Here is an 18,297-nt window from a genome sequence, read left to right on the forward strand (position 1 = left end):
GCGGGCATTTCTGCAAAGCTTGTAGTTTTTGTTGGTGTTTCCTAGCACTCCTCTGCTGCTGAAGGGGTTGAAATGGAACCACAGCAACTACTTTTCTCACGGCCCTTTGCTGTCATCTATTGCCTTGGGAAATGTGGCCACAAGTTTCTAATGGCATTGAGTGGTGGGCAGAACACAACCTTGCATTCCATTGGCCAGCATTCACTAGGGATGACAGCAGAATGGGCCTCTTGTTATGTAAAACTCTGCTTACCTCACATAGCGGGTGGGGAGTTGCCCCATTACTTTAGAGGCCCCTTGTATATATAATTTTGTAAATTCATTACCACTTTTAAAAATTGTCATCGTACATAAATCATAATCATTTTACAAATAGGATTCTCAGAATCCCCAAACTTCCCCAGATACTCTTTTCAAACTGCATCCATATTTTCATAAATCTCAATTTTTACCATAGTTCTCGCTTCATTGCAATCCTGCCAATGTTCTCAGTTGTTTACAGTCTTCTTTCAAGAAACTTGAAAAAATTCCTCATCCTTTTCTTTATTAAATTTATTTTCCTCTTGATCTCTGATTTTCCCGGTCATTTCCGCCAATTTGGCATAGTCCATCATCTTTATCAGCCATTCTTCTTTTGTAGGTAGATTGTCTTCCTCCCATCTTTGAGCAAGTAGCATCCGTGCAGCTGTTGTAGCATACATAAATAATCTGTTCTGATCCTTAGGAATTTCTGGACCTAAAATTACTAGTAAGAAAGCTGTAGGTTTTGTTTTTGTTTTGTTTTTTTACAAAAGTTATTTTAAACATTTTTTTCAACTTATTATAAATCATTTTCCAATATACTTTTTTTTTTTTTTTGCATGTCCACCACATCTGGTGTAATGTGCCTTCCTTCTCTTTACACTTCCAACATGTATTTTTAGCAGTTCTATACATTTTTGCTAGTTTAGTAGGAGTTACCGTATTTTTCGCCCCATAGGACGCACTTTTCCCCCTCCAAAAATGAAGGGGAAATGTGTGTGCATCCTATGCGGTGAATGCAGGCTTTCGCTGAAGCCTGGAGAGCGAGAGGCATCGGTGCGCACTGACCCCTCTCGCTCTCCAGGCTTCAGGAAGCTATCCGCAAGCCTTGCAAGCCCGGCAGGAGTTCCCGCGGGCTCACAAGGCTTGCAGGCAGCAGCCTGCAGCCCGAAGCACGGGGAGCCCTCCGGAGGGTGCCCCGTGCTTCGGGCGGGTATCTGCAAGCCTTGTGCGTCGGACGGGAGGTCCCGCTGGGCGCGTGAGGCTTGGGGCGGCAGCCTGAAGCACGGGGAGCCCTCCGGAGGGCTATTAAACGGTACCTATTAATCTACTTGCACTGATGTGCTTTTAACTGCTAGGTTGGCAGGAACCGGGGCAGAGCAACGGGAGCTCACCCCATCATGTGGATTTGAACCACCAACCCTCCGATCGGCAAGCCCAAGAGACTCGGTGGTTTCAACCACAGTGCCACCCGCGTCTCGCTGGTTCTGTGTATAGCATGTAGTTTGCCCCTAACTAGAGTCTCTCTTCAGCTTTGCAGAATGCCTTTGATATCCTCAACACGCTTGCAGAAGATTACATGAAAGGCAATGAACTGCACTCCACTTTTCACAAAATGGGAGTGAGTGTGAATGAGAAAGAGTTCCAGGATGTGCTGCAGAAGGCGGGTTTGGCAAGTGAGTCTCTCCAGGGTCCTTTGGGCTTCGCCTGAGGCAGGCTTTGGGCTGGTGTGGCAAGTGTGCGGTGCTCCTTTCCGTTCCAAACTTGCCTGAGCACCTCAACTCCCTCCCTTTCTTCCTTCTGGTTTTTATTTTTTTAAATCTAAAAATCTGTGTGTGCTGTTGCAGGGGCTCTGTTAGTCTGGCAGTCCTCAAAGACAATCAACCAGCAGTATAATTTATGTAACATATTTTTCGCTCCATAAGACGCACCTAGTTTTTGGAGGAGGAAAACAAGAAAAAAAAATATTCTGAATCCCAGAAGCCAGAACAGCAAGAGGGATCGCTGCGCAGCGAAAGCAGCGATCCCTCTTGCTGTTCTGGCTTCTGGGATAGCTGCACAGCCTGCATTCGCTCCATAAGACACACGCACATTTCCCCTTACTTTCTAGGAAGGAAAAAGTGAGTCTTATAGAGTAAAAAATACGGTATTTTAAACTACTAAGGGAGGTCACCTCCTGTGGTGGACTTAGAGAGAATGGCTTTCTCTCCCACCACTGTTAGCTTGATTGTGGGGCTGGGGTGGCAGGTCCAGTCTCTGTTCACCAACCTCTGTGCTTCTTTTGGACCCGGACACAGAGAAGGGCCTCGGGTGATGAAGGCAGGTTCATACAGTTGGCTGCCAGTCCCTGTGAACAAACCCTCATGGTCTCATGCCTAAAACTTGACATTGCAGGAGATGGGATGGTGAACTTCTCCAACTTCGTGTCTGCCTTGGGGAAAACAAGCCGCATCACTGAATTCGCAAGTAAGCAGACTAGACCTTCCTGCGTCAGGTTGTGTTAAAGGTCTTTACAGGGGGACAAAGGATGCTTGATTCCACCCCTTAGTTACACCAAGAGCCCAAGCTATTGCCAGTAGTGGAACATCCCAGCCCCAAATAATGATTGGCAGGGGTCGTTTTTTGAAAACCAGGGCAGATGTTTTCTCCAGCACTGTGACAGTGTGGGGGAAGACAAAGCCTTAGAAGAAACCAAGTAAAAAAGAAATTTAAAGAGGCTGATGATGAACCCTCCAGGACAAACAAACGTGTTTAGATTACCCAAAGAACTTCCTTTGCTAAAAGGACTGTACAGTGGTACCTCGGGTTACATACGCTTCCGGTTACAGACTCCGCTAACCCAGAAATAATACCTCAGGTTAAGAACAGAAATCGTGCGACGGCGGTGCGGCGGCAGCGGGAGGCCCCATTAGCTAAAGTGGTGCTTCAGGTTAAGAACAGTTTCAGGTTAAGAACGGACCTCCAGAAGGAATTAAGTACTTAACCCGAGGTACCACTGTACTTGTTCTTGAAGGTATAGCTGATGTAGGATTCTACTGCTGACATCCCATAGTCTAGTGGGAACACAGAGGCACTGACCCGAACCCTCAGTATCTGCCCCTCTTCACAGGCGAAAAAATCAGGATGGGGGGGCTTAATCCAGTTTGCAAGGGGGCCTGCTGAATTTCCTCAAATAGTTTTGCCCCATGCTTACCTTTGGTTGCTGCTGTGGGGATGCTTCCGTTTGTTTGCTTATTTATTTACTTAAAATTGAAAAGCTTGTTCCCATCGCTGCATGCGGACTCCAAAGTTCCAGCATCCCCAGCCAACACCGTTCACGGACGGTGGTTTTTGCAGGCCAGGAACGTACAACCCTCTCTGGGGAGTGAGAACCAACACACTGTGTGCAAGGTTTGTTCTTGGGATAAAGTTCTAGGCTGAAGTTCAGCTGAGACATCAGGTGTCCATGTCTGCAGTGTTAAAAGGTGCCATTCAAGCAATCGACAAGATTGAAGAAGGCAAGGTGGCGGTGCACGACCTCCCGGCCTTTGCGAGATGCATGGGCGTCCACCTGTCCGACCACGATTTCAAGCGAGCTCTGAAACACGTATCTGTGGATGGTAAGTACAGGAGGAAATACTTTTTCGTCCGTACTGCTGGAATACCCAGAGGTTTTCTCTGTCATGCAATGTCTTCTGCAACCGCACAGTCTACATCAGGGGTAGTCCATATGTGGTTGGACTACAGCTCCCATCACCCCCCATGCCACCTGGGACCAGTGCTTTCCCCCCCTAAAAAAATGTTTAGGGGTACTCTCATTTTGACTCAAGAAAATCACCATTTTATAGTTCAGATCGGGGAAAACAAATACAGTAAATGGACAAAAGTACAAAGAATGTGCATTGCCTCATATTACACAGCTGACAGCTCACAGTAACTTCTACATTGGCATGAGGTTGTGTGCACAAACATCTTCCCGACATCATTGGTAAAACACCACACATCCACATTCCATGCTGCTTCACACATTAAACTCTCGCTTCCGTCGTGTGACTCAGAAAACACCATAACAGGAAATGAGGCCGGCATCGGGAGCAGCAATGGAACTAATGATTCACCGTGCTAGGGAAGAAACTTATTAATTTTTTTTAGTTTCTTCTCCCGTTAGATTCACAAAATACTTAGCGGTATGCATACCCCTGTGTCCCCCGAGAAAAAAGCACTGCCTGGAGCTAATTAGAGTTGTAGTCCAATAACATCTGGAGGACCTTGGTCTACATCAGCCTTTCTCAACCTGTGGGTCCCCAGATGTTGTTGAACTACAACTCCCATCACCCCTAGCTAGCAAGGCCAGAGCTCAGGGATGATGGGAGTTGTAGTCCAACAACATCTGGGGACCCACAGGTTGAGAACCGCTGGTCTACATTAACCTCCCATTCTGCCCCAGAGAAACATTAGCCCAAAATGTGTCCAGCTTGGCCATTTTGCTTCGTAGAACTGTTGGAAGGGACACTGAAGTTCCTGCAGGATGCAGCTGTGGCATTGCTGGCATTCCGTCTCTGCTTAAATACCTGCAGCAATGGCGAGCCCATCGCTCTTGAAGGCTGTTCTTCCATCCAAGTGCTTTTACCGCTATGGCGATTCTCCTAGAGTTTTGCTAAAAGCTTGCTTCCCTGCAATTTCCACCCACTGGGTCTTGCCCTCCCCTGTGGAACATCTGAGAGCAAGTCTGCTCCACCTTCAGCAAGACAGCACTTCAGATATTTGAAGGTTGTTTTCACACTCCCCTTAACCTCCTCTTCTCCAGGCTTAACAGACTCAGCTTTTTCAACCATTCCTCTTGGGATTTAGTTCCCAGGCCCCCTCATGGTCCTGGTCACCCTGATTTGGGACACAGTCCAATTTCTCTGTGTCCTTCAACTTGGCCCACTCCAAAGCCCTTTCTCCAAATTCCACCCCATGACAGTCAATTGGGGAGGGAAGTGTGTTATGTAGTATTATATTCATCGCCCCACCCCCTTTTCCTGTCCCCTCCTACTGGTTTAAAATGGTAAACTTTTTGAAATATATACTTTCTAAATTTGATTTGTAGGTGATGGAAAGGTAGTTGTGAAAGACTTCATGAAAGTCTTTACCAACACTCCACACTTCTCTGATCTGACAGGTAAGTGAGATTTTCAGCTGGGGAGGGACAGAGGATATGAGCATAGCTGTCAACGTTTCCCTTTTTTAAAGAGAAATTCCCTTATTCCGAATAGGATTCCTCACAAGAAAAGGGAAAAGTTGACAGCTATGGATATGAGGCACCATCGATGCTCTGTTTGAGCTGGGATATCGTAATTCAATTCACTTATCTGCTAGGGTTTGCAGTATTATAGTTACTGTTGTTGTTGTTTAGTCGTCTTAGTCGTGTTCGACTCTCTGTGACCCCATGAACCAGAGCATGTCTTGGAAACTCTCACTTTCTTCTCAAAGCTACTCCTTTTTTTATCTCCATGGAGTTTTCTTGGCAAAATACTGGAGTGGTTTGCCAGTTCCTTCTCCAGGTGAATAATTCAGTGTTATTTATTAATATTATTATGATTAACTGACTACCGGTAATTCATCAACTTTATCCACTGAATGACTTGCACAAAGTGACCTTGGGCCCAGTCACTGTCTCTCAGCCTAACCTACCTCACAGGCTTGTTGTGAAGAGAAAAATGGGGTGGGGAGAAATATACACAGGACCTTGAGACCTCCTTGGAGGAAAAAGTGCTATATAAATGTAATAAATAAGCAAATAATGCAGTAAGGTAAAGGTAAAGGTACCCCTGACCATTAGGTCCAGTTGTGGCCGACTCTGGGGTTGTGGCGCTCATCTCGCTTTATTGGCCAAGGGAGCCTGCGTACACCTTCCAGGTCATGTGGCCAGCATGACTAAGCCGCTTCTGGCGAAACCAGAGCAGCGCATGGAAATGCCGTTTACCTTCCCGCCACAGCGGTACCTATTTATCTACTTGCACTTTGACATGCTTTCAAACTGCTAGGTTGGCAGGAGCAGGGACCGAGCAACGGGAGCTCACCCCGTCGCGGGGATTCAAACTGCTGACCTTCTGATTGGCAAGTCCTAGGCTCAGTGGTTTAACCCACAGCGCCACCTGCGTCCCTTTAATAATACGGTAGGCTGGTACTTAATCCAGGGCCATCTTAAGTATATCTGGTGCCGTAGTTCAAAGCTCCCTCCGGTAAACCCCCCCCCATTTCCCAGAGTTGTCCACCTTTTTCTAGGGTGGACGGCGCTGCTGCTGGCAGGGCTGTGGGAGGTGGGCAGTGGCTGAAGGGCAGCTCCTCCGGTGGTGAAGAGGTAGAGGCTGGATGCGGCGCCTCCTGGCTCAGCTGGCCACTTCGTGCTGCGGTGGCCAAGGCAGACGGAGGCTCCGGGCGTGGGGCTGCTTCGGTGTGGCATGGCGGAGCTGGGCGAGGCTGGCAAGCTGATTCCGGGAGGGGCCGCGTCCAGCCCCGCCTCTTCCCTGGCCTCCTTCAGAACGTGCGCCACTAGCTTCTGTGGGTAAGACGCCCCTGACTTAATCATTATGGTTCAGAAGGTTCCTGTGGATACAAAATATTTCAAGACTATCTGGGCGGGAATTTGTTTTGTTTTCTTATAGAATCATAGAACTTTATTATTATTTTTTAATATTTATTTTTTACCAATCACCAAAACACAAACAGTGAAACCCCTTAGGGGGCTGATACATTGGCTATACAATGTTCAATAATAACATATTCAATAATAACATATTCAAATCAATCATATGTACACTTCTATATATCTTTACACTCCTCCTTCCACAAGGTTTATTTAACTTTTAACATTTTAATTACCCCAAATTGTTCAAACCTACTCAAATAATTCAATATCTTCTCAAACCAATCCTCCTGTTTCTCACTGACCTTAAACCCTTTCATTTTATGTATCTTCACAGTTAGGTATTTTAAAATTATAATCTTATTCCGTTTTTTCCTCCATTGGTTCACCCCTAGCTCTTCTGCATTTTTCCAGTTACTCGCTGTAACCTGTCTGGCTGCAATTACCATGAATTTTGCCCATTTGCATTCCTCTTTTGTTTTTAATTTAGAATCATAGAACTGTAGAGTTGGAAAGGACCGCAAGGGTCCTCTAGTCCAACCCTTTGCAATGCAAGAATCTTTTGCCCAATGTGGGGCTCAAACCCACGACCCTGAGGTTAAGAGTCTCATGCTCTACTGACTGGTTTTGTCTGAAGTAGAGCTGCATTTTTCGGCAAATGGTGTCATTTTCCCCAACAGCCTTTTTTAGATGAAAAATTACGTATTTTGCAAGGGAAAAAAACAGATTTTATTTTTTTTTAAAAGCAACAGCAAAATATCCTTCAGATATTTGATACATCGCACCGTTGTGCATCAGATTAAGTTGTGGGTGATATATAACTCCCTCCTGTCGCTATTAACCAGGGAAAGGTTTGATAGCATCTGTTCTTGATAACTTTTTGCCCCATTTCATTCCTGTGGGGAACCAATTGAGTGAACACCATAGGGTAGAAAGAGAGAGGTACAGGCAACAAGACAGTGTTCATTCCAGTCAGCATAAAGGTAAAGGGACCCCTGACCATTAGGTCCAGTTGCGGACGACTCTGGGGTTGCAGCACTCATCTCGCTTTACTGGCTGAGGGAGCCGGCGAACAGCTTCCGGGTCATGTGGCCAGCATGACTAAGCCGCTTCTGGCGAACCAGAGCAGCTCATGGAAATGCCGTTTACCTTCCCGCCGGAGCGGTACCTATTTATCTACTTGCACTTTGAGGTGCTTTCGAACTGCTAGGTTGGCAGGAGCAGGGACCGAGCAATGGGAGCTCACCCCGTCACGGGGATTTGAACCGCCAACCTTCTGATCGGCAAGTCCTAGGCTCTGTGGTTTAGAGGCAGGTCTTTCAGGACCCTGGACAGGGCTCATGGCATGGAGGTCTCCTTCCATGACAAGCTCAGGGTTCATTCACACTTTCTTTTGTGCCTTGATTTTTAGGCGGGGGTCGGGTTTGTCCTGCCACTGTCCCCAGGAAAACCTACTGTTTGGAACAGACATCCATCTGCAAAAAACCCAATTTGACATTTGTTCCAATTCAGCAGTAAACCGCAGTTTTCACCAGGGAGAGTAGCAGGGCAAACAAACAAGTCTCAGTCTCGACTCAGGCTGATTTGAACGGCTAGCACCACCCCATTCTCCCTAGGGGCCCAAGATCAGGATGTCAAGCTCGGGGGGGGGGGCGTCTCGGGCTCCAAATCAGTGGTGGGACTAGGGTCCAATCCTCACTCCAGTCAGTTCTGCTGGCTGCGTACCCTCTGTGTGGGTCACTGCCGGACTTCAAGGTCTTGACATTCAGGAGTGTCATAAGTGACAGAGGACTAGTGTGATGGCCTTTTGTTGCCTTGGAAGCCAGATCCCAAATCTTTGTGTATCTGTGTGTGTGTGTGTGTGTGTGTGTGTGTGTGTGTGTGTGAATAATACACACACACACACACACACACCCCACACCCATCTGGCTTAAGGTTACCAGATATTTTTCAATGAATCCGGGGACACTTTTCAATTTCAATAGGAATGATAGGATTTTGTCAGGGGACTGATTTGTAAATCCGGGGACTGTCCCCGGGAAACGGGGACATATGGTAACCTTAATCTGGCTGGGTTTCCCCAGCCACTCTGGGCGGCTTCCAGCAGAGGACTAAAAACAGAATGAAACTTCAAACATTAAAAACTTCCCTAAACAGGGCTGCCTTCAGATGTCTTCTAAAAGTCAGATAGTTGTTTATTTCATTGACATCTGACAGGAGGGCTTTTCACAGGGCGGACACCACTACCAAGAAAGCCCTCTGCCTGGTTCCCTGCAACCTCACTTCTCGCAGTGAGGGAACCACCAGAAGGCCCTTGGAACTGGACCTCAGTGTCCGGGCTGAATGATGGGGGTGGAGACGCTCCTTCAGGTATAAAACGATCCACTGCTTCCACATCAGATATCCAGTGAGAGGTTCCCCTACATCTCCAGATGACTTCTTGCATGCAGCTTTTTTTCTCTCTCTCTTTCTCTCTCTCATTCCAAACTATGGTTTTCTTTCCCTGAACTGTTACACAGCTGTCGCCTCTGAGGGCATCTATTTTCTGTACATCTGCTTATAGTATGATGGAATTATTCAGTTGCTCCAAAAACATGGACACAGGATTGGGAGAAGGTCAGGTCAGGCCAGGCCAGGCCATAGCAGCCTTCTTTGTAGATGAGTGCTTTAGACCAGGCACATGTAAACTTGGCCCTGCAGATGTTTTGAGACTACAATTTGCATCATCCCTGACCACTGGTCCTGTTATTTAGGGATGATGGGAGTTGTAGTCCCAAAACATCTGGAGGGCCGAGTTTGCCTATGCCTGCTTTAGACTCTCTGAAGACTTTCCTTGTTCATTTAGTTCTAAAATACACTAGCAGATCAGGAAATGCTGGATTAGATTATCCTTCTAACTCTTTGCTTCTTGGAAAGGCCTCAAAGTGGGATGAGGGGTGCAGAAGTTCACTTTTAATGTTTTGGCCAGGGGGCCATTATACCAGTTGCTGGTTACCGTGAGTAAAACTCAACATTGCTTTACCACTTAGTGCTGAAGGGCATCATCAAAGCCGTCGAGACCCTTCAGGAAAGCAGAATCTCGCTGGACGAACTCAATCCCACCCTCAAGAGCATGGGCATTCGCTTAAACCCACACGAGTATGAACAGCTAATCACGAGGACATCTTCTGACAGTGAGTATTACTGAGTGAGGACATCTCTTGGGAGGGTGAGGCCTTGGTCTTGCCTTCTCAATCGCCTGCTGTTGCCTGGCAACGGGAACCATGAGGTGCCTCGGGCTGCAGGTGTGTGAGGGACATAATCTATAAAAGAAGAGATCTTTAATAGAGGAAGAGTCCAGTGGGAGCGAAGGTCCCAGGACTTGCTGTCCCATCGTTCAATGTAATCTCTTTCCCCTCTGCAGAAACTGGGAAAATTGATATTGGGCAAGTCTTGAAGAAGATATCCAAATTGCGACGCTTCACAGAAATGGAAGGTGAGGGGAAAAGCACAGGTTAGGAACACAGTAGTGGTGGGTGAGGAATTACGCTATTAGAGGGGAAAACCTGTGTTGAAGATTACTTTCAAATCCAGCTTTTTGGAAAGAACAGATTTGGAGCCTGTTTTGTATCATGCCTCTTGCACCCCTGCCACAAGGTGTGTCTTGCCTGGCTTCCAGGCCTACTGAGGGACACAAAGTACAACACAGTCAGACGGAAAGGCTTTGTGACTGAGTTTTTAAGGAAGGCTCCTCCTCTTTCTTTCTTTCTTTCTTTCTTTCTTTCTTTCTTTCTTTCTTTGTTGTTGTTATTTTCTGCCCATCTGGCTGGGTTGCCCAAGCCACTCTGGGCGGCTTCCAACAAATAAAAACATAATACAGTGACACCTCAGTTTTCAAACATCTCAGAAGTCAAACATTTCGGTTTTCGAATGGCAAAAACCTGGAAGTAACCACTTTGGTTTTCGAACGCTTTTCGGAAGTTGAACGTGCCACACGGCTTCCATATTGAATTTTCCATAAGTAAATGCTTCCAGAAGTAAATGCTTTGGTTTTCAAACATTTCAGAAGTCGAATGATCTTCTGGAATGGATTACGTTTGACAACCAAGGTACCACCATAAAATGTAAAATGTTAAAATCTTCCAGACACAGGGCTGCCTTCAGATGTCTTCAAAAAGTTGTGTAGTTCTTTAATCTCCGTGACATCTGATGGGAGGGCGTTCCACCGGGCGGGTGCCACTACTGAGAAGGCCCTCTGTCTGGTTCCCTGTAGCTTCATTTCTCACAATGAGGGAAAAGCCACAAGGCCCTCAGAGCTGGACCTCAGTGTCCGGGCTGAACGATGGGGGTGGAGACGCTCCTTCAGGTATACTGGGCCGAGGCCATTTAGGGCTTTAAAGCTCAGTACCGTCACATTGAACTGTGCTTGGAAACATACTGGGAGCCAATGTAGATCCTTTAGGACCGGTGTTATATGGTCCCAGTGTCCGCTCCCAGTCACCAGTCTCATATTTTATTTTATTTCAAGCTTAAAAGTTGCATTTTGTCACTCAACAGTTATATCTGATTCTACAATACTAGTGAGTTCCTGCTCACCCATCATCAATGTTTATAATCAAAATTTCAAAGAGTTGCATTTTATAATCCCACCATATCCAGTTTTATCCTCTTTAGCAAGTTTCTTAATATGTTTGGCTATTTCCCCCCCTTAAGCTTCAAAACCCCGCTGTGGCCTTCAGATATGGAAAATACCTTTTTTTAAAAGACTAGAAAGGGTCTCTGGTCCTCCTTAAAAGATTCTAAAATTACCGTATTTTTCGTCCCATAGGACGCACCTAGTTTTTTTTGGGGGGAAATAAAGGAAAAAAATTTTTCCTTTATTTCCCCCCCAAAACCAGGTCGGGGAAACCGAACCAGGTCGAGGAACAGCGGGATGGCGGCGCTGCGCCTCCTTGCTGTCCCCCGAGCTTGTGGGGCTGGCCAATGTCTGCCAGCAGGCTGCTATCCGCAGCGTAGGGAGCTCTGCAGGGAACTCCCGCAGGGCTCCAACACGCTGCGGATGTGTGTCCGGCGGGCGGGGCGCTCTGCTTCAGGGCGCCCCTTGCGCCGGGCGGCAGGCTGCTATCCGCAGCGTAGGGAACCCTGCAGGACCTCCCGCAGGGCTGCCTAGGCTGCGGATGTGTTCCCGAAGTGCCGGGCGCTCTGCTTTCAGGGCGCCCAACGCTCCGGGAAGCAGGCTGCTATACGCAGCCTAGACAGCCCTGCGGGAACTCCCGCAGGGCTGCTTAGGCTGCGGATGTGTTCCTGAAGCCTGGAGAGCGAGAGGGGTCGGTGCGCACCGACCCCTCTCGCTCTCCAAGCTTCAGCGAAAGCCTGCATTCGCCCCACAGGACGCACCCAGATTTCCCCTTCATTTTTGTAGGGGGAAAAGTGCGTCCTATAGGGCGAAAAATACGGTACCGTATGCCTCTTATTATCAGTGCTGACAGTTTTGCCATCTTCTGTTCTTCCTCCTTGTAGTTCTGAACAATGCCATCAAGACTTTTAGCCAGTTCAAGGATGAGAAAGTGAAGGTGTCGGATGTGGAGGCCTGCTTCAGAACCATCGGGGTCCATTTAACTAGACCAGAACTAAAGCAAGCCATAAATTCTGTGGTAGTTTCCGGTGAGCATTCATTCCTACACGTTACTCATTTTGCCAAGCACGTCCTGAGTTCACAGGACCCGAACCCGGGAGAGCAGTCGCGAGAACAATTCCTTCCTCTTTCAGTGCAGTCTTACCTTGGAAGTCGAACGGAATCCGTTCCGGAAGTCTGTTCAAAGTGCAAAACATTCAGAAACCAAAGCGTGGCTTCTGATTGGCTGCAGGAAGCTCCTGCATCCAATCGGAAGCCCCGTAGGACGTTCGGGTTCCAAAGAACATTTGCAAACCGGAACACTCACTTCCGGGTTTGCGGCGTTCGGGAGCTAAACGTCTGAGTACCAAGGTGTTTGAGATCCAAGGTACGACTGTAATTTGAAAGCTACTTCACATGTGACATTTTTCATATGTGGCTTGTGGGTGGGGCAGAATGCAGGGCTGCAGGTTTAAACTTTGATTGATGGGCCCGCTTCTGATTGGTGGAGCTGCATGACATAAAGGCTGTTGGATGAGTTGGTCCTCTTTGGGGGATCATAGAATCATAGAACTGTAGAGCTGGAAGGGGACCCAAAGAGCCATCTAGACTAACCCCCTGCAATGCTGGAATCACAGCGAAATAATCCCTGGCAGATGGCCACCCAGCCACAGTAATCCAGTAAACCTTCAGAGCCCAAGCCTCTTTCCCCTTTCGTCTGAGAACCGAAGGCTTGGGTCCTTCTTTCTGCCGAGCTAAGAAGCCCTGCTCATCCCTGGAGCTTTTCTGAAGATATAATAGCATAAGGACTCCAGGCCATCTTTAGTCTCTTTACGTTAATCCAGCCATTCTCAGGGTTAGGTCCTCAGATGTTGTTGGACTACAACTCCCATCATCCATAGCTAGCAGGTCAGGGATGATGGGAGTTGTAGTCCAGCAATATCTGAGCACCTGACCTTGAGAAAGGCTGTGTTAATCTTTATAATGAGACCCCTTGTGCTTTCCTCCACCCATTTGCCTTCCTTACAAATGTTCGTGGCTTGTCAACTGGTGTCCTCCACTCAGTAAGAGGAATTGTTAGGGATGAGAACTGGGCCAGGCTGTGGCCTGAGACTGGGCTCTGTCTGCTGCTTCCCCCCTTCGTAAGTCCATCTTCCCGCTGCGATTTCCCCCTCTTCTCTGCCTCTCTTCTTGGCTGCTTCTGACTCTGAGGTGGGTGGAAGGCCAGTAAGGTATTGACCGCCGCCGCACCAAGCCACTTGTGACCTGATCATGCTTGCACCCAGTTGAGATGTTCTGGTACAATTACAGAGAACGGAAAATAAATATTAGACGCCCTTTCCTTCTAGGCTTTAGAGTGAGTGATCTCTGGGAGGAGGCTAACGTAGAACTTTGACACCTACAGAGATGCAGTAGGTAGCCTCTCAGGGGGCAAGTAATTACGCCACATTTCCGTATCACGCATGGCACACCCATTGCACCCAAGGCTGTTGTGATAGAATTAACCACCCCAGGACTCAGCTACACTTGTCAATTATATTGTTATGTGTTATAAACATGTGACACCAGGTGGCACTATAGAGCAGTGATCTGTCACCAACGGGCTTTTCCATTAAGAGCTTTAATAACATGTTTTTCTGTAGCATTTTTTTTAAAAAAATCTGTATAGATCCAGTCCCAGTGGAGGCTGATTGTGAAATGAGGCGAGAGGAGTGAGATGCAGGGACACTATCTTTAGTGGGTGGGTACTTTATGTGTTAGGGACACGGGTGGCGCTGTGGGTAAAACCTCAGCGCCTAGGGCTTGCCGATCGCATGGTCGGCGGTTCGAATCCCCGTGGCAGGGTGAGCTCCCGTCTTTCGGTCCCAGCTCCTGCCCACCTAGCAGTTCGAAAGCACCCTTAAAAAGTGCAAGTAGATAAATAGGTACCGCTTTATAGCGGGAAGGTAAACGGCGTTTCCGTGTGCTGCGCTGGTGCTGGCTCGCCAGAGCAGCTTCGTCACGCTGGCCACGTGACCAGGAAGTGTCAGCGCTGGCCCCTGGCTTCTTAAGTGAGATGGGCGCACAACCCTAGAGTCGGACACGACTGGCCCGTACGGGCAGGGGTACCTTTACCTTTTTACTTTATGTGTTAGGGATGTGGCTGGCACTGTGGGTTAAACCACAGAGCCTAGGACTTGCTGATCAAAAGGTCGGCGGTTGGAATCGCCGCGACGGGGTGACCTCCCGTTGCTCGGTCCCTGCTCCTGCCAACCTAGCAGTTCAAAAGCACGTCAAAGTGCAAGTAGAGAAACAGGTACCGTTCCGGCGGGAAGGTAAACGGCGTTTCCATGCGCTGCTCTGGTTCGCCAGAAGCGGCTTAGTCATGCCGGCCACATGACCTGGAAGCTGTACGCCGGCTCCCTCGGCCAATAAAGCGAGATGAGCGCTGCAACCCCCGAGTCGGCCACGATTGGACCTAATGGTCAGGGGTCCCTTTACCTTTACTTTTACTTTATGTGTTACGGTGCTTTTCAACTAGTCATAATATTCCAGAAACATTATCACCTTGTGCCTACAACAACCATTGAAGGTAGGGCAGTGTGATTCTCTCCATATTACAGATAGAGGCTGAACCTAGCAAGTTCATGGCTGAGATGGAGAGCTGTGCATTTCCTGGCTCATAACTCATGAACTTAGCCAGAACACTAGACTAGCTATCATGATGCACATCTTTTTGACCATGTGTTTGGGGAACCATGTTTGGCGGGAACATTCCGTCCTCAGAATAAGGAGGTTGACCAGGCATCTGCTGGGAATGCTTGTGATATAGGCTATGGAGAAGATGGAGGTGGATTGCATGACACTGTTTGGTCTCTCTTAACCAGGCCACCCCCAAATTTGGCCCTCCAAATGTTTTGGGACTACAACTCCCATCATCCCTAGCTAACAGGACCAGTGGTCAGGGATGATGGGAATTGTAGTCCCAAAACATCTGGAGGGCCGAGTTTGGGGATGCCTGCTCTTAACGATTCCTTAACTTCTCTGCTTCTTCTGTAGCTGATGGGACTGTGGTTGTCAAGGAACTGACTGCAGCAATGAAGTCAACCAGGCGGTTTGCAAATTTTTCAGGTAAGATCTTGGGCATACACAAATGTGTGTAGAGAAGGCACATCTTAGAACGTTCGTTCTTTCATATGTGGTGGACCTGTAAAAGGGTAAAAGAGTATTGGGAAATAATTTGTAATGAATTGAAAAAAATGTTTTAAAGCACCTTTCCCCCCAAACAAACCCAGAGTCCATTTGATTGGGGAGATGATGAGATTTTGGGATCTGTGGGGAACCGCGTCATTGGGGCAAGATCTACTAAGCAGGGCAGGCATACCCATAGGCACAAAGGGTGTGGGGCACCCGGGCACTAGGCTCTCAGGGGCGGCAGGCTGAGAGTCTGGGGCCAAGATTTGTAGTCCGGGCATTGAAGAGCCAGGCCAGCCAACAGCCGCTGCTGAGCAGAGCCGAACCCATCGGAGCGCCTCAGGCTTTTCTGCTGCGGGCGATGAGGCGCACCTGGTATTGGCAGGCCATCGAGAGGCCCGCCCAGCGCACACACACTGCTCACACGAGGCGCGCAGCTTCTCTCCCAAGCTTCTGTGGGGATTGCTCTCCTCACGCCACCAACAGTGGTATGGGAGAAGAGAATTGTGTGCCCCCCCAAAAAAAAAGCTCCACAACTCACCGGGAGAATCCGCAACCAGAAAGAAGAGGAACACCAAGAAGATTGGAAGAAATTTAAAGACTATTTGAATAAATACTGTAATATTAAAGATATGTAACCACTTGAAAGAAACAATTAGGCCTAGGATTAAAATGGAATTAAATTTATAAATAAGAAAATGTACGATAAGGAAAGCTATGTAATATGATTAGGACTGTGATATGGTCTTTTGAAACGCTGATATTGGAAACTGCTACATATAATTACTAAGAAATTCGGATGGAAGAGATTCGAGGAAGTCAAATACTATGTTTATGAAGATGGATGGTACTTAATTTTAATTAATTAAGTGGTAATATGTGGTATGTATCTTTTTTCTCTTTTTCTCCTATTTTTTGTTTGTCTTTATTATTGTTAATCTCTTCTTTTTTATTATGTTTATGTACTGAAAATAATAAATATTATTTGAAAGAAAAAAAAGCTTCACAACTCTGAGCTGCCCCCTAAAAAGCTCAACAACTTTGGCCCACCCCCCCCCCAAAAAATTGGGGTCTCTGGGCAGTTCTTTGCACCCCGGCGCCACATATGCTAAAGACGGCCCTGCTGGGAAGAGTTGCTGTGCTCACTAGGCCTGAGCTGTTTTTGTTTCTTTGAACTAAGAGTCGCCCTGTAAGTTATTACTGACTTAACCCTGCAGCCCACCCTGACGTAGGGTGGGTTTTTCCTCAGCAAGTGGGCCACAAAGGGTGTCTCCGAGCGAGAACCTCCACTCTTAACGTGACTTTTAAATGCTGCTGCTGATATTCCCTTCTGCAGGCGTCATGGAGAACATCTGTGCTCTCAAGTTAATAAAAGAGCACAGCGTGGGGGAGTCGCCGGCTGTGGAGGGCACCACCAGCCGCTTGGGCCTGCGCATGGCTAACAGGTTGATTGCTCAGGTGCTGAAGTCGGTACGTATGACGGGTAAGTGGTCCAACTGAAAGGAAGTGGCAAGCCATTGTAGATAAGCTTTGTGTGAAAATCGCCTCCCAGTAACAGTTCCGGGGGGGTCAAGAATCTTTCTCAGCCAAGGGGCCACCTTGCCTTTTGGGCAGCCTTCTGGCAGGTTTGTGCCAGTGTGGGCAAGTCTAGAAACAAAAGTGGGTTATATGTAGGGCTGCCTCTGAAGACGGTACGGAAACCTCAACTGGTGCAGAACCCAATGGCCAGGTTGTTCACCAGAGCAAGACGGTTTGAGCTTATTAAACCGATCTTAGTCCAATTGCACTGGCTACCAATTAGTTTCCGGGCCCTATTCAAAATGCTGGTTTTGACCTATAAAGCCTTAAACGGCTCAGAAACGCAGTACCTCAAGGACCGCCTCTTTCCATATGAACCTACCTGGACCCTGAGATCATCTTCTGAGGTCCTCCTTCGTGTGCCTCCTCCTCGAGAGATCCAGAGGGTGGCAACACGAGAACGGGGCCTTCTCTGCAGTGGCTCCCCATTTGTGGAATGCTCTCCCCAGGGAAGTTCGCCTGGTGCCTTCATTATACACCTTTGGGCGCTAGGCAAAAAGGTTCCTTTTTAACCAGGCCTTTGGTTGACCTGATTTACATCCTATGCCCTTTTAAAATGTTTTTGTTGTTGTGTTGGGAGGCTGTTGGGTTGTTGCTTTTATTTTTATTATGTATTTTGTGTTTTTATATCTTGATTTTATTCTGTGAACCACCCTGAACCCCCCAGGTATAGGGCGGTATATAAATTCAATAAAAATAATAAAAGTCAGTGGAGGAACAGATATGATAATTGACCTCTGCACGGTAGGTTTCATTTCATCCATGCGAAAGCCGGAAGTTTCTACACATGTGCAGGGTCCTTCTAAGGGAATGTTTCCCTCTTCTTCAAGGTGACGGTCTCTGTAGTAGATCCCACTGCTAATCAGACCTGTAGCAAACCCACTGCACAGTACGCCAATTAATTAAATTTCCAAATGGCCACAGCTTGTCTTTGGGATCCTGTGTGAGGGAAAACTTCGTGATTTGGTGTCTTAGGCAGAAGTTGAACAAATGAGAAAGGTTTTATTTACAAAACAAACTTGGTAAGACAAAGGATGTATCAGGAGGTAATGGTCATTCAGGAATCAGTTAGCTTATTAATTTCACTAAATATAAAGGTGTTGCAGGCATTAAAACAATCTATGGCTTTTTAAATGTGCCTGTGGGGGAGGGTTTGGTGTTTGTTTGTTTTTTGTTACGTTATATATTTCATATTTGTATACTGTAAAGTGCCCTGTATGTAAATATAAAGAATAATAACAGTAGTAATACAGTGGAACCTTGGTTCTTGAACTTAATCCATTCCGGAAGTCCGTTCACCCCCCAAAACTGTTCGAAAACC

The 18,297-nt window shown here is 47.3% G+C and overlaps 1 protein-coding gene across 2 annotated transcripts in view; it reads left to right on the top strand.

The window, feature by feature from the left end:
• The window catches only part of EFCAB13 (EF-hand calcium binding domain 13), a 113,368-nt gene that overhangs the window by 27,176 nt on the left and 67,895 nt on the right, over positions 1-18,297 (top strand). For both annotated transcript variants that reach the window (XM_053363677.1, XM_053363678.1), the window contains 9 exons: positions 1,554-1,697; positions 2,416-2,487; positions 3,477-3,620; positions 5,093-5,164; positions 9,661-9,804; positions 10,035-10,106; positions 12,131-12,274; positions 15,264-15,335; positions 16,735-16,881. In XM_053363677.1, coding sequence (XP_053219652.1) covers positions 1,554-1,697; positions 2,416-2,487; positions 3,477-3,620; positions 5,093-5,164; positions 9,661-9,804; positions 10,035-10,106; positions 12,131-12,274; positions 15,264-15,335; positions 16,735-16,881 — 1,011 coding nt within the window. The remainder of the gene's footprint in view (positions 1-1,553; positions 1,698-2,415; positions 2,488-3,476; positions 3,621-5,092; positions 5,165-9,660; positions 9,805-10,034; positions 10,107-12,130; positions 12,275-15,263; positions 15,336-16,734; positions 16,882-18,297) is intronic.

Source organism: Podarcis raffonei, chromosome 13, assembly GCF_027172205.1.
Source record: "Podarcis raffonei isolate rPodRaf1 chromosome 13, rPodRaf1.pri, whole genome shotgun sequence".
Classification (NCBI taxonomy): domain Eukaryota; kingdom Metazoa; phylum Chordata; class Lepidosauria; order Squamata; family Lacertidae; genus Podarcis; species Podarcis raffonei.